This window comes from Fundulus heteroclitus, chromosome 4 (genome assembly GCF_011125445.2).
Source record: "Fundulus heteroclitus isolate FHET01 chromosome 4, MU-UCD_Fhet_4.1, whole genome shotgun sequence".
NCBI classification, from domain to species: Eukaryota; Metazoa; Chordata; class Actinopteri; order Cyprinodontiformes; family Fundulidae; genus Fundulus; species Fundulus heteroclitus.
Genome location: NC_046364.1, coordinates 1,148,367 through 1,164,405, shown reverse-complemented (window position 1 = coordinate 1,164,405; position 16,039 = coordinate 1,148,367). Strand labels below are relative to the sequence as shown.

Here is a 16,039-nt window from a genome sequence, read left to right as displayed (position 1 = left end):
TCTGTTCCTCTCCAGAACTTTCTTTCTGTTCCTTCCAGAACTTTTTCTGTTCACTTCCAGAACTTTCTTTCTGTTCCTCTCCGGAACTTTCTTTGTGTTCCCCTCCAGAACTTTCTTTGTGTTCCCTTCCAGAACTTTCTTTGTGTTCCCCTCCAGAACTTTCTTTCTGTTCCTCTCCAGAACTTTCTTTCTGTTCCCCTCCAGAACTTTCTTTCTGTTCCTCTCCAGAACTTTCTTTCTGTTCCTTTCCAGAACTTTCTTTCTGTTCCTCTCTAGAACTTTCTTTCTGTTCCCCTCCAGAACTTTCTTTCTGTTCCTCTCCAGAACTTTCTTTCTGTTCCCCTCCAGAACTTTCTTTCTGTTCTTCTCCAGAACTTTCTTTCTGTTCTCCTCCAGAACTTTCTTTCTGTTCCCCTCCAGAACTTTCTTTCTGTTCCTCTCCAGAACTTTCTTTCTGTTCCCCTTCCAGAACTTTTTTCCTGTTCCTCTCCAGAACTTTCTCTCTGTTCCTCTCCAGAACTTTCTTTCTGTTCCTTCCAGAACTTTCTTTCTGTTCCCCTCCAGAACTTTCTTTCTGTTCCCTTCCAGAACTTTCTTTCTGTTCCTCTCCAGAACTTTCTTTCTGTTCCCCTTCCAGAACTTTTTTCCTGTTCCTCTCCAGAACTTTCTCTCTGTTCCTCTCCAGAACTTTCTTTCTGTTCCTCTCCAGAACTTTCTTTCTGTTCCCCTCCAGAACTTTCTTTCTGTTCCCCTCCAGAACTTTCTTTCTGTTCCCCTCCAGAACTTTCTTTCTGTTCCTCTCCAGAACTTTCTTTCTGTTCCCCTCCAGAACTTTCTTTCTGTTCCCCTCCAGAACTTTCTTTCTGTTCCTCTCCAGAACTTTCTTTCTGTTCCCCTCCAGAACTTCTTTTCTGTTCCTCTCCAGAACTTTCTTTCTGTTCCCCTCCAGAACTTTCTTTCTGTTCCCCTCCAGAACTTTCTTTCTGTTCCCCTCCAGAACTGTCTTTCTGTTCCTCTCAAAAACTTTCTTTCTGTTCCCCTCCAGAACTTTCTTTCTGTTCCTCTCCAGAACTTTTTCTGTTCCTCTCCAGAACTTTCTTTCTGTTCCTCTCCAGAACTTTCTTTCTGTTCCCCTCCAGAACTTTCTTTCTGTTCCCCTCCAGAACTTTCTTTCTGTTCCCCTCCAGAACTTTCTCAAATGTTTTTGTCACTCGATGATTGGACCACAGACAGCAGAACCCGACAGACAGAACCAGGTTTTTAGCTAAAAGGTTGTTTCCTTCTTGGCCGTAAACCAAGTTCTCAGAGGTTCTGCTGTGACCCGCAGAGATGGGTGCTGTTTGAGGTTCTGGTTCTCCTCTGTTCTGTGACTTTAAAGCTTAAAATCCTGCAGCTTTTAGCTCCTCTTCCTCTCCTCCTCCTCTTCAGGCTCGTCGGTTCCGCTCCAGCTGGGTCTGCCGCTGGTGGTGCCGCCTCAGTACGGCGGGCTGAAGGAGGTGAGCATGGAGGCGGTGAGGGCGCGGCTCCGCCTCCTCTACCACTTCTCTGACCTCATGTACTCGTCCTGGAGGCTGCTCAACCTCAGCCCCAGCAACCAGGTGAGAGCAGAACCGCCGCAGAACCTTTCAGAACCGGAGACCAGAGCGGCCCGCCGTGACGCTCCTGCATGTGGTTGTTCTGCAGAGCTGCACCTCCCACTACAACGCAGGAACCTGGGGCATCGTTCAGGGCCAGCTGAGGCCCCTGCTGGCCCCCAGAGTCTACACTCTGCCCATGGTGCGCTCCATCGGCAAGACCATGGTCCAAGGCAAGAACTACGGACCTCAGATCACCGTCAAACGCATCTCCACCCGGTCAGTGAGCCTTCCTCTCTTTACACGGTAGATTACAGAACCTGTCAGAACCCGCGTCCTCACTAAGACTAAGAACGTAGAGAACATGGACCCGGTTCTGAGGTCCTCACTAAGACTAAGAACGTAGAGAACATGGACCTGGTTCTGAAGTCCTCACTAAGACTAAGAACGTAGAGAACATGGACCCGGTTCTGAAGTCCTCACTAAGACTAAGAACGTAGAGAACATGGACCCGGTTCTGAAGTCCTCACTAAGACTAAGAACGTAGAGAACATGGACCTGGTTCTGAAGTCCTCACTAAGACTAAGAACGTAGAGAACATGGACCCGGTTCTGAAGTCCTCACTAAGACTAAGAACGTAGAGAATATGGACCTGGTTCTGAAGTCCTCACTAAGACTAAGAACGTAGAGAACATGGACCCGGTTCTGAAGTCCTCACTACACATCTCTACGATGTGCCGTGAAAATAGACGGTTCTGGTCTAAAACCCAGTTTCTTCTCATAGAACACAAAAGTTCAGGTTGCTGCAGATTAATCCATCAGTTTCAACCGGAACCATCTTCACATTGTTTTTTTTACCTTCAAAGAAGTTTATTGGTAAATCTGGATTTTATGGGAAAACCCTGAGTTTGCACAGGTGGAAAGTTTAAAGCGGCAGTGAAGCTGTTCTGAACATTTGCTGCTTCTGCAAATAAGTAGAAAATTATTCTGTTAGAAGAAATAATCCTGTTTGGTTCTGAATAAGAATAAACCCATAAATAACGGGTTCTCTGTCCAGAATTAGATTGTCACAGTACTAAAATGTCAAACTCGATCCCGATACTAAAAAAAAAGTGAACTGTTTTCTATATGAAGTCACTGGGTAATTTCTGGTCCACAAATATGATTACCGTATTTTTCAGACTATAGGGAGCACTAAATATTCTTCCTAAGTGTGTAATATCTCTCCTCCACGTCCACAGCTCTCTATCCGTCTCTGGAGGACAGAGTAGCTGGACTACACTGCCCTGTTTCTGACATAAGGCTGAAATAAACTTTTATATTGAATTAACTTACTAGGTTAATTCTAAGACTAAGAACGTAGAGAATATGGACCTGGTTCTGAAGTCCTCACTAAGACTAAGAACATAGAGAACATGGACCCGGTTCTGAAGTCCTCACTAAGACTAAGAACGTAGAGAACATGGACCCGGTTCTGAAGTCCTCACTAAGACTAAGAACGTAGAGAACATGGACCCGGTTCTGAAGTCCTCACTAAGACTAAGAACGTAGAGAACATGGACCCGGTTCTGAAGTCCTCACTAAGACTAAGAACGTAGAGAACATGGACCCAGTTCTAAAGTCCTCACTAAGACTAAGAACGTAGAGAACATGGACCCGGTTCTGAAGTCCTCACTAAGACTAAGAACGTAGAGAACATGGACCCGGTTCTGAAGTCCTCACTAAGACTAAGAACGTAGAGAACATGGACCTGGTTCTGAAGTCCTCACTAAGACTAAGAACGTAGAGAACATGGACCCGGTTCTGAAGTCCTCACTAAGACTAAGAACTTAGAGAACATGGACCCGGTTCTGAAGTCCTTCCACTAAGACTAAGAACGTAGAGAACATGGACCCGGTTCTGAAGTCCTCACTAAGACTAAGAACGTAGAGAACATGGACCCGGTTCTGAAGTCCTCACTAAGACTAAGAACGTAGAGAACATGGACCCGGTTCTGAAGTCCTCACTAAGACTAAGAAAGTAGAGAACATGGACCCGGTTCTGAAGTCCTTCCACTAAGACTAAGAACGTAGAGAACATGGACCCGGTTCTGAAGTCCTCACTAAGACTAAGAACATAGAGAACATGGACCCGGTTCTGAAGTCCTCACTAAGACTAAGAACGTAGAGAACATGGACCCGGTTCTGAAGTCCTCACTAAGACTAAGAACGTAGAGAACATGGACCCGGTTCTGAAATCCTCACTAAGACTAAGAACGTAGAGAACATGGACCCGGTTCTGAAGTCCTCACTAAGACTAAGAACGTAGAGAACATGGACCCGGTTCTGAAGTCCTTCCACTAAGACTAAGAACGTAGAGAACATGGACCCGGTTCTGAAGTCCTTCCATGGCTCCCTGGATCTCAGAGAATAGACTTTAAAATCCTTCTGTTAGTCTATAAATCCCTGAATTAGCACCTAAATCCATCACAGACTTGTTATCAGGGCATCAACCCTCCAGACCACTCAGGTCTTCTGGCTCCAGCCTGCTCTGCAGAACCAGAACCAGAACCAGAACCAGCGTTTCTACGTTGTCTTTGTGAAGTGTTTCTAATAACTGGTTCTCTCTGTTCTCCAGCGGCCGTAAATGTAAGCCCATCTTCGTGCAGATCGCCCGGCAGGTGGTGAAGCTGAACGCCTCCGACCTGCGGCTGCCGTCCCGGGCCTGGAAGGTGAAGCTGGTGGGGGAGGGGGCGGACGACGCGGGGGGCGTGTTTGACGACACCATCACGGAGATGTGCCAGGTACGCACTAGAGGGTGACACGGGAGTGGATTTTCACTCCTGTCCCATCCCACTCCCAGGCCAGAGTAGAAAAAATAATCCTGCACCACTCCCATTCTTGTCTTCATTAAGTTTTCTGACAATACATTAAACCTGAATGTCTATGCAGGGTCAGTTAAGTTCCTGTTTTAGCTGCAGTAAAGGCCGGTTTAAATAAAAGGAATACTAAATAAATAATAAAAGTAACAAACGAGGAAACAGACCATGCCAATCTTAGTTGAATAAACAAAAAGTACAATGTTGCCTTTTACGAATTAAGTAATTGTTTCACATGAACAATGAAGTAACTTTTATGTTTCAAATTGCTGAAACTAAAGAATAATGCAAGAGATCTATAATCAATTAAAAAAAAGTGCATAAAGGCATTACTTTCACAATTTAGATAATGTACCTCAGTGGTTAAATATCATTCAAGCATATTGGTATTTTTCCATTTGCAATAAAATATCCATAAACTAATTAGGGATTACTATCAGAAACAATAAATTCATGGAAAATTAAACACATTCTTAGACTTTTATCAAAAATTGAGAGTGAGATTGTGTACATGTTCGGGGGTGCTCTCCGTCTCATTTTTATCCCACCAGACATGGAAGTAGAAATGTTTAACTTTTGTTAAAAAGTGAAAGAGAAGTGTAAATACGTTGTTCAGTTAGTGGGTTAAAATAGAAAAAACACCACTGTTCAAATAATACTAAAAAAATAATAAAGTAGTTTTAAGTTATTGGCCGTATTATTACACTGTTGCACATTGGAAAATAACACTGTGACATTCAACTCTCGTCAAGTTTGTTAATATTTGCAACTTTACAGTCGCTCTGTGAGTTTAATAGATAAGTCCTTACTTCTGACTGCATTGCATATCCAACTTTTCCAGGTTGAGTTTGCCACTAGCGGCTCATTATGGTGCGCTCGTTAGTTGACCCCCCCCCCCCCCCCCCCCCCCCCAATTCTGTTTTTGAGTGCTGGCAGAAAAAAACACCGGGAGCACTGTTGGCTTCTGGGTCGTGTAGTTGTTTTGACTTATATTACAGTTCAGGTTTCTTGGGGAAAAAAACTACAAAATGGCGGCGGCGATCCTACATTTTTGATTTTCTGTTTAATTTCATTTTTTGGCATCGATCCTAGTTTATTGTACCTGCTGTTGGTTTATTCCCGCTCCCGTCTGCCCTACCAATGTTGACTCCCATCCCGCGGGAATCACGTGACCCGCGGGATTCCCGAAAAAATGTCAGTCTCTAGTACGCACGGCTCTGAGCCAGGATCCCCCCCCCCCCCCCCCCCCCCCCCCCCCCCCCGCTCCAGGACTTTCCAGAACACTGACCATGGACTGTTTTCTAGGAGCTGGAGACGGGCGTGGTGGACCTGCTGATCCCTTCCCCCAACGCCAGCGCCGAGGTCGGCTACAACAGAGACAGGTGAGCCCGGTCGCCCCGCCGGCGCCGCAGAAACCCCCCCCCCCCCCCCCCCCCCCCCCCGTCGGTGAACTGACCCCGGTCCTCTGGGTCCTCTGCCCCCCCGCAGGTTCCTGTTCAACCCGTCGGCCTGCCTGGACGAGCACATGATCCAGTTCAAGTTCCTGGGCATCCTGATGGGCGTGGCCATCCGCACCAAGAAGCCGCTGGACCTCCACCTGGCGCCGCTGGTCTGGAAGCAGCTGTGCTGCATCCCGCTGCAGCTGGAGGACCTGGAGGAGGTGGACCTGCTCTACGTCCAGACGCTCAAGAGCATTCTTCACATTGAAGACAGCGGCATCACCGAGGACAGCTTCCACGAGGTGGGAGGTCCGCCGGTTCTGGTCCGGTTCTGGTCCGGTTCTGCAGCGCACGCTCGGCTCATCTCTGCAAAGGCGGGTCTGGTTCCTGGGTGGAAAAGGTCCTGGTGGTCCGTTGGTACCGCGGCTCCTTTACGATCCGTTTGTGAACCCGTGGTACCAGGAGAGGAACCAGCGGTTCTGTTCAGGAAGTGTTTGGGTCAGACAAGGCTTCAGATTCAGCTGGGCCCGTCAGAATTCCTCTATTTCTGGATCGGTAACTGATCCAGTTAGCGCTCAGATCATAACCAGGCAGGACAGATGCACTGGACTGAGACAGGGTGGCTGGACTGGACCAGAACCAGGCAGATCAGAACCGAGGGTGTGGTCGGTAGCAGGAATCACAGTCCTATTGGGTCACCACTATGTGGGAGTGTCATGTCAGATCAGAACCGTGAAAGCTAGTCAGACTGGATCAGAACCAGAGGTTAGATGGGAACATCTTTGGGTTTTAAATGGACCACAGACACCAGAATCCGCCTGTAGCTGCCAGAGGTTCTGGCTGCTGTGGTTCCGTCCTCAGTAGAACCCACTAGAACCCGGTTGTTCTGTCTCTCCAGATGATTCCTCTGGACTCCTTCGTGGGGCAGAGCGCCGACGGCAAGATGGTTCCCATCATCCCCGGAGGGAACAGCATCCCGCTCACCTTCTCCAACAGGAAGGAGTACGTGGAGCGAGCCATCGAGTACCGGCTGCACGAGATCGACCGACAGGTAATCGGACCCGCCGGGTCCCAGAACCGCCTCCGATCCGACGTGTTGCTAACCGGGCCTCGGCTCCGCCTCTCCCCCAGGTGGCGGCGGTGCGTGAGGGCATGTCGTGGATCGTGCCGGTGCCGCTGCTGTCGCTGCTCACGGCCAAGCAGCTGGAGCAGATGGTGTGCGGCATGCCGGAGATCTGCTGCGAGGTTCTGAAGAAGGTGGTCCGGTACCGGGAGGTGGACGAGCAGCACGCGCTGGTGCAGTGGTTCTGGCAGACGCTGGAGGAGTTCTCCAACGAGGAACGCGTGCTCTTCATGCGCTTCGTGTCCGGACGCTCCAGGCTCCCCGCCAACACGGCCGACATCTCCCAGAGGTTCCAGATCATGAAAGTGGACCGGGTGAGTGAGCGGAACCGACGCTGGACCATAATTCAATAAACATGTAGATTTATGTCGATAGGCGTATATCAGTCCATAGAAAAAAAAGGTCTATAAAAAGTTCAATAGAATAACAGATTTTACATTCTAGTAAAGTAGGTTAATATTACATCATTACATTCTCCCAACCAATAACAACGCAGACCCAGGAACCAAGCTCCGCCCCCTTCAGAGTTCAGAGAGCATATGTTCTTTTTTCTTTTTTTAAACAAAGAGGCTTGGTAAAAAGTTGTCTGAATACAGGGTGAGTTTAAATTAGCCTGAACGATTTTGGAATTCGTGGAATTGTGATTTTTTTTTTAATGTTTAACTTATGTCTTTTTAAACATATACAAACAACAAATCAATCTGTTTCATTGCTGTGCAGATCAGGTGCTAAAAGAGCCGCTGCGTCTCAACTCGCAGCAGAAATGATTGCGTTCCGTCTACGATGTATTTCAACCAAAATTGAGATTTCATTCTGACATATCTATGGATTTACCATAAGCAACAAAAACAGCCTCTAGATAAAGATGTTTGTAAACAAGGACTATTTAAAACACAATATTATTCAAAAGAATAGCTTTTAATTGAGTTGAACATCCATCCCTCTTGAACATTGTAAAGTTATTTTATTATCCTGCCAAGTTACTTTATTCTGAAATCCACTGCAATTCACTGAAAGTCTCAAGCTGTATGCAAACGAAATTTCGTTCTGTACGCACTCTGTGCATACAAAATGACAAATAAAGTTTGTCTAAGTCTAAGTTTAAACATAAAGTGCAACCAACAAACAAGTCTATGTATTAAATTGATTGACCAGAACTTAATGCTGTGGAGAGATTCCTGAAAGTTTCTGGTAAAACAGTATAAACATTGCTGCAGCTGTCTTCCCTTCCATGTGGAGGTAAACCCACTTTAAACACATTACTGACACCTAAACGACGTCTAACTCACTAATTGTTACGTAGCCAATAATTGCAGACCTGTGCGATCTGGAAATTGTGGTTTTTAAAATTGCGATTATATTGAAAATGTGATTAATTGTGCAGCCCTAGTTTGAATTCAGTGTTCTGAATCTATAATATGTCGCTAAGCATAAAATAGTCAGGGCTGCACTTAAAATCTGTTTTGAATTTGTTGATAATTATCGACATCGATCGATATGATTTCTATTTTATCTCCATGCATTTTTTCCACGTCGTCCAGCCCTAACAGAACCGACCCAAAATAGCCAAATTTAAGTGTCATTGCTCCCACTCTGAGTGTTCTGCTCTGGTTCTGCTCTCTGGGTTAACGTCCCGGTCTGACCAGCCGATCAAGCTGAAATCCTCCGGTTCTGGTCTGATTTAAAGCGTTGGACCGGCCACTCAGCGGTCAGAACCGGCCAGAACCGGCTCGGTGTTGTCCGTGCGTCTGAAGCGGCGTGTCTCTGTCTCCCTGCAGCCGTACGACAGCCTCCCCACCTCGCAGACCTGCTTCTTCCAGCTGCGCCTGCCGCCCTACTCCAGCCAGGCCGTCATGGCCGAGCGGCTGCGCTACGCCATCAACAACTGCCGCTCCATCGACATGGACAACTACATGCTCTCCCGCAACGTGGACAACGCCGAGGGCTCGGACACGGACTACTGAGGGAGCCGCGGCATCGCTGCATCAGTAGCAGACTCTTTTACATCCCTTTTATTCTGTCTCTATCGCCACAAACCTTCATTTCTCTCTGTGGTTCATTAGTTTTTATCATGAAAAACCACGAGACGTGCATTTAATTTGGTTTCCTTCCCCGGAGCTCCGCCGGCCGCTTGGAAACGTGTACAGAGGATCTGGGAGCGGCGGAGCCGGGAGCCGGAGGTTGTACATTGTGTAAAATGCTTCATTAGGAAAATGTTTTGCATTGTGTCCATATTTATTGTTTTCATTGGCAGCGAGTTTCCCAAAGCAAACAAAAAGACCAATAAAAATGCTGCAGAACTGACCTGTGATCTGTTTGGATGATGCGTTCAGGTGCCGCTCCGGTCGGACCGCCAGCCTCACGAGGCGTTCCAGGCGGAACCGTTTTAGACTGAAACATGAAGTTCTGGTTCTGGAATAAGATCGGATTCAGCCTTTGAACTGATGTTCAGTCCAAGAAAACTGGTACCAGAACCGCAGCAGCTCAAAGCCTGATGTCAGAGTCCAGTTCTGGGTTCAGATCAGCTCATAATTCTGCTTACAGGCTCAGATATATACATACATCTGTGAACAAGTGGTTCTGAAGGTTCTGTAGAGACCAACCCGGTTAGGTTCTGGTGGATGCTCATGACGCGCTGTCTGGAGGACTCAGGTGAGGCTTTTATCCGTAACGCAGTACCGTGGAGCACGGTGGTGGCGCCATCATGCTGTGGGACGCAGCAAAGCGGACCAGCTCCAGATTCTCTAACTTCTCCTCAAATCAGCAGCTGGACGGTTGAAACTTGGACAAAACTGTTCAAGTTAATCACTAAAGAAATTGGTTCACGGAGGACTGGGGGGGGGGGGGTTCATCCATATTTTAACTTTATACAACATTTATGATAGAGTCCAGTTTCTTTAGGCTGAAACAAAGATGTCTTCACCCTAAATGTTGTAATGAAAGCATAAAAGCCAGGAATGTTTCCAGGCAGCATCACAGGATCTTTCCCTGACGGTAGACCAATCAGCCTCTTCCTGTGGGAGGAGGCCGACGCCCATCTGGGATCAACAGGATCCTCATGAGCCCAGAACCATCTGAGGGACCAATCCATTAATGTCTAGATGAGGTTCTGCAGGCGGTCACATGGAAACTGGAAGCTTGTTTCCTCCAGAACTCGTCAGACTTTCATGTAAAGAGGGTCTTTATCTATATTTAAAGGTGCTATCAGTAAGATATTTTCAGAAAGATCAACCTAAATCATTCTCATTTATCACCCAGGATGTTCGTAACATTCCCTGTAAACAATCCTCTCCACCAACAACGTCTTAGTCCCGTTTTCTCCTTTCAGCCCCAGAGGTACGGTCCGGAGTGTAGCCCGTGTTTACTTCCTGGTTCCTCAGCCAATCAGATGAGAGTTCCCATGGTTCCCAACACAGAGTGCAGCATTTTGTATTTTATTTTGACAAAAAGAGCAGCAGCCTGTTAACAAAAGAAGCGGACCAGAACTAGAACAGAACACAACATCATAGACCCGTCATGTGGAAATAATAATTCACAACAGACCGTTTAAAAACGGCAGATTAGATCGTTGTGACTGACGAGCTGTTGCACCGCATCAACGGGCAGCACCGCATCCTCTGAAGGTCGCATTTGTAGGTCGATTACGTCATAAAGGCTGTCCCCATTCACAACTCTGTCAAAGGTTCCTTCACATGTCGTCAAATGGACCCAGCAGAACTTAAACTGCTTGTGTCCAGGATCTGGTTCTTTCAGTCCTGATCCAGATCTCTGCACCGACGATGCGGGTTGGAACAAAATGCAGAGCTTCACCATTTCAGCTTCAGAAGACGTCACAGGAACACCAGAACATTGTTGTTGTTATACATTTTGGTTTAAATTAGTTATAAACTCTGATATTTGTATCAGAATCAAGTCATCTCCTGGTTTCCAGACCTAAGATGTAAGTTTTAGATCATCTAGTGACTGAACTTTGTAACTAACTAGGCCCATTAGGCATCATCATCATCATCATCACCTTCACCATCTTTGGTTTGCTGGGGTGGAAACGGCGCCACCATGCGGTCAGATTTATGTTCCGCAAAACTACAAGAAAGCTGAATGGCCTTTGGTTTGTGGTTCTATCTGCACACCTGTGCACAGAAGTTAAAGCCTTTAACTGCGCTGAGGGTCCAGAACCCGTACCACCAGCAGAACCTCACAGAGAACCTGAGAGTGGGAATAAAAACGAGAAAACAGGCTAATGCAGCAATTCCTTCGCTTACCTGTGGCTGCACACTACTGGTCAGCTGGCTGAAAGAGGGATGCTGCACTTCTCCCTCACTGGAAAGTCAGAAACATTCAGCTGTTCACCAACTTGCTCACATTTCACAAAAACTTTATATTCTGCAGAATAACTGTTACAAATCTACCGTTTGACGAAATAAAATAGTCTAATACATTTATAGAAAACAGGAAAACTGTATGTTTATTTTACAGCATTTGTTCAATTTAAGAATGTAATCATTTATTTTTACGTTTTTAGTTGTTTTTCCTCATCAAACCACGAGAATCTGATTTCTTTGATAAATATAACTTGATGAGGCCTGGAGATGCAGAATCTGCCGTTTTTCTCAAACTTGATCCGTTTCTGTCTGGCTGCTGCTGATGTGATCCAGAACATGTTTGGATCAAAAAGGTTCTGAACACGACACAGGGTGGACCTGTCCTGGTCCTGGTCTGACGTGTTAAACGCTGGTTCTGGTTTATAAGGAGAGGTACCAGGTTCTGACCCACCTGAGACGTCAGCAAAGGAGAAACAGCTCTTCAGTTGAAAAGAAACTTTTTACATTAAAATGTGAAAGTAGAGAAATGAAAGCTGATTTTTCCTCTTCTGTCTCTTTAACAATCTTGTTTAATAGTTTTTCATCTTTCAAACATATTTTTGGTTCTTTTTTTCTCTTCTGTTGCATCTTATTGTGACAGTAATGTGAAGGTTTTTTATTGTTTAACTGTTTCTAAAGCCGTCAGTCTGTCAACAAACACTCAAACATATTTTCTGTAGGTTTTATTTAATCCTCTGTGAAACGTGCTGCTTTGTGTTCTTCTGATCAACATGGCTGAGGCACTGAGGAGTTTTCTGTTCTACGTCCAAACCAGCGACCAGGTCAGAGCAAGGAGGACAGCCCGTCTCCAGGGGAGGCCTGAAAAGACAAAGTTACATGAACTCTTCCTGTCTTCTGTTTAAAGGTTTTAGAGCAGCTCAGATTTCTTCCACATTTTCTGTCTGTGGAAGTGAATATTCATGCAGTAAAGTAATAGAATGAATGCCAGGTTGTTGGGTGACTCAACAGGAGCGTACCTGCCTGGTTCCCTCCACATGTTGGCGCTGAACTAACGGACTCTAGACGGAAAACAGCAGAAATCAGATGCTTTGTTACATCATATGTCCATAAAGGGTGTGCAGATAAATCACAGCAAGATAAAAGTAAAGCTGCAGGTTGTTGTTTTGTCCGTTTTAATTAGGAATCTTCTCCATGTCCTGTGGTGAATGAGGTCCTTCCCCTCCCGGACCACTTTAACGAGTTGATGGATGCTAACGCGATCCTCTTTGCTGTTGCATGCTGGGACAGCAGGCTGAGGGACGCCAACATAAACTGATCTGCAGGGCCAGTGGCGTGGTGGAAGTGGACCTGGACCCTTTGGTAGCAGGAGTGGCTGAGCTGCACGCCGTCTTGCACAAGTTTGCTAGTTTTTTTATTGTATATTTTAATCCTTTTTTCATGTTCTTTGAAAGACTGCAGCTCTAACAAGAATTTCCTCCCAGAGATTGTTAAAATGTCTGATTCTGAGTCCAGAGTGTCTTTCCCTGCTAACTTCCATTACTGTGAACAAAAGCTACCGGTGACCCAAAATCCTACAGAAATTAAAAGTAGCAATGTGTGTATACTTTAATGGACACATACCAGAACACGTTAGCTAATATCAGCTAACGTTTAGCCAGCTAACTGTTAGCTAATATTGCTAACGTTTAGCCAGCTAACTGTTAGCTAATATTGCTAACGTTTAGCCAGCTAACTGTTAGCTAATATTGCTAACGTTTAGCCAGCTAACTGTTAGCTAACGTGTTCTCACTCAGCTTTATCTCTCCCCTGGCCTGGTGCTTCTGTGTTTTCTCAAGCTGATGGAGGGAGGCAAACAATCGGTGCGACCCTCTGGTTTTTGTCATAGACCACCTTTTATTTTTTTATTTGGCTTTTGCTTCTGGCCCTTTTTAGGTCACCTTTTTTGATTGTTTTGTGTATTTGTGGAAATTAGTATTTTGTGACTGTAAAAATAAACTCTATGATTCAATCATAAGCCGTGTATGATTGAATCATATCTGTTATTGGACATGCTCAGTGGGATCCGGATATGTCCGGATATATCAAAGCACAAAACTCCCAGTTGGAGGAACTTTGATCAATAGTTGCTGACAATAAAGCAACATCCTCAGAAACATCCGTTAGGCATACTGAACCCACTGGGCAACAGCTGACTGCAAAAAACAGGTCGAACCCCACAAAATGTCCTATTATGTTTCAGATAAACCATAAATGGTTGCTTTTCTAGCTTCCTCTGTGAGCTGGCTGTGCTACAGTGATAATATCACACATAGAACCGGAACCATGTATGCAGAAGTTCTGCTGCCAGACCCACCTGCCGTCAGGGCCAGATCGATGCTGAAGTCGGAGGACTCGTGGGGTTTCCCCACAGAACAAACATGAGTACCGAAGTCTCTGGTCTGGACCTGCTGGATGGTGAGATTGATGCTGCCGGGTCGGTAGTTCATGCTGTAGCCGGTGCTGCAGTTCTGGTAGTTTCTGTGCTTGATGTAGTGACACAGCAGCTGTTCGTGAGGACTCGTCCACCGCATGGTGAGCTGCTCGATGTTGGTCTGGTTCTCGTAGTCGTACAGGCAGGGCAAGGAGGCGCCCTGACCGGGCCGACAGAACACCTTCACAGCGAGGCCTGCAGACACAGAGCTCAGGGTGAACAATCAGAACCGTCCTGCTGCCAGAACCTCAGACTGCAAGACCAGGCAGGCCATGAAAGGTGTCAGTTCACACGCATGGCTGTGCTGTTTCAGTTTGTGCTCAGGTTGGGTCAAATATCTGCTGACGGAAAGTCTTCATCCCTGCAGCTGATCTCAGAACTTCAGGACGCCTGGTTCCCTTCAGGCAGAAAAGTCCAAACCTGATGTACTGAAGCATCTCTGAGCCGTGATAGGTGTTAAAAACAGGAACTGGGAGCACAGGTTTGAATTTAGAGGATTTTCTCTGGTCCACTCAGGTGCAAATATACCCCCCCCCCCCCCCCCCCCCCCCCCACCCCTTCCCCAGGGACCTTCAGGTAGACGCAGGCTGCACCTCAGCAGTTTCTGGTATCATCCTGGACAATCTGGCAGAACTGCTAAAGGTCTGCTTAGTTCTGACCCGGATTTTAAATCAAGCCCGACATTTTCTAGAGGACTGAGGTTGGAGCTTTGGGATGAGATTCCAGAACTTACCATGCTTCATCTGATCCAGAACCAGCTTGGGTCCGTGTGTGGGATCATTGTCCTGTCAGAACACCCAACTGGGTCCAAGTCTCGATCATCCCGCTGTTGAGGGGGAGTCCTTCATCACTGCCTGTCTTTGTTCACAGCCCTGGCCCCAGCAGGCAGTGGAGCATCCCCACAGCATGATGCTGCCACCACCATGCTTAACAGCTGCTACCTCACCGTGACTCCTCCAAACATCTCGTCTCATGGACAGCTGCGGCTTCACCTCAGCTCAAAGGTGCCGGATAAGCAGCAGGACCGACATCCACAGAAAGTCCAAATCTGTGCTTCCAGTTCTTGTTTAAAGAAAAAGAATTATGGAAACCATTAGAAGCCCAAATCAAGTGGACCTTCACGTCCATGAAGAGTGGATGGAAGCAGCGTCTCCTCTGACTTTCAGTGCTGGTTCTGCTCAAAGACTTGGAGAAGTCCTTTAATCAGGACGTTTAAGCTCTGAACTGGGTCCTCGCTGCAGAGGAGGTCCAGTTTCAGAGGGATTCTGGTTGGAACCAACATTTCCAGCTTCTGCTTCCTGAGCAGGACCTTCCAGCCTGGCGCAGGAAACTAGCAGCAGCACATCCAGGGTGTTAGGCGTTACCTCTCAGGACTCCTCCGGCCGGGACACTTACCTTCTCCAACCAGGCGTGACAGAACCAGTCCAAGGTACAGGGTCTGCTCCGCAGCTGTCGACCACATTTGTTGACTGTTCGACCCGACAGGTTTAAATATTCACCAGCAGCCTGGGAACCCGCAGAAGTCCGAGTCCAGCAGAGACCGTTTCCACTTTTGCTTTTCACAGTCGGATCAGTTTCCAAGCCCCCAGAGAGGAGACTGTAACCCGAGGCGTCTACAGGAGAGGTCCACCAGGAGGCAGAGGAGGTTCTGACTGGATCTCTGGTGTCTGAGCAGAACACCAACCTGGTTCTGACCCGGTTCACAGAACGCCAGGAAGCCTACAGCCCAACATGGACATCCAGAACTCTGCAGGGCTGGTTACTGGAAGTCAGGACAGGTGGAGCAGAGCTTTCAGTTTCTGTCTGCTGTGAGTCAGCAGGAGGAAAAGGGGGGGGGGGGGGGGATTATATCAGCATCCTCACCAGTTTATAATAACCACAGGGGTCTTTGTCACGTTTTGATCCGATTTTCTCTTCCCTGGATTAGAAAAGTGAAGCCAAAGGTTGAGTTTTAAAGCTAAAAGAGATTTTTCTCATGATTTAAAATATTATGTTTTAATGTATTTATGAGAATCCAAAGAAAATCAGGAAACATGAGATTCCCAATAAGAGGTGAATGATGTCGGACTCAGATCTGGTTCTCTCAGGTTCTCCTCGCCAGCTGGAGATGTTTCCAGACCTGAATGTTGTAATCTAACACATGTTGTGTCTGAGCTGGCTCCAGGGTTCATGGATCTTCTTTGTTTCTCACTCAGGTTCAATAAACTAGAAAATCTAGCATAAAAACAGAATTTACATTAAAATTAAGGACAAA

General features: G+C 46.6%; 1 protein-coding gene across 12 annotated transcripts in view; it reads left to right on the top strand.

The window, feature by feature from the left end:
- Nucleotides 1–11,450, top strand: part of herc1 (HECT and RLD domain containing E3 ubiquitin protein ligase family member 1) — an 82,807-nt gene extending 71,357 nt beyond the window's left edge. For all 12 annotated transcript variants that reach the window (XM_036135816.1, XM_036135826.1, XM_036135818.1 and 9 more), the window contains 8 exons: nucleotides 1,429–1,598; nucleotides 1,684–1,853; nucleotides 4,191–4,356; nucleotides 5,737–5,813; nucleotides 5,920–6,172; nucleotides 6,769–6,921; nucleotides 7,002–7,307; nucleotides 8,772–11,450. In XM_036135816.1, the coding sequence (XP_035991709.1) occupies nucleotides 1,429–1,598; nucleotides 1,684–1,853; nucleotides 4,191–4,356; nucleotides 5,737–5,813; nucleotides 5,920–6,172; nucleotides 6,769–6,921; nucleotides 7,002–7,307; nucleotides 8,772–8,957 (1,481 nt within the window). In that variant the 3' untranslated portion in view covers nucleotides 8,958–11,450. The remainder of the gene's footprint in view (nucleotides 1–1,428; nucleotides 1,599–1,683; nucleotides 1,854–4,190; nucleotides 4,357–5,736; nucleotides 5,814–5,919; nucleotides 6,173–6,768; nucleotides 6,922–7,001; nucleotides 7,308–8,771) is intronic.
- The last annotated feature ends 4,589 nt before the right edge of the window (nucleotides 11,451–16,039 follow it).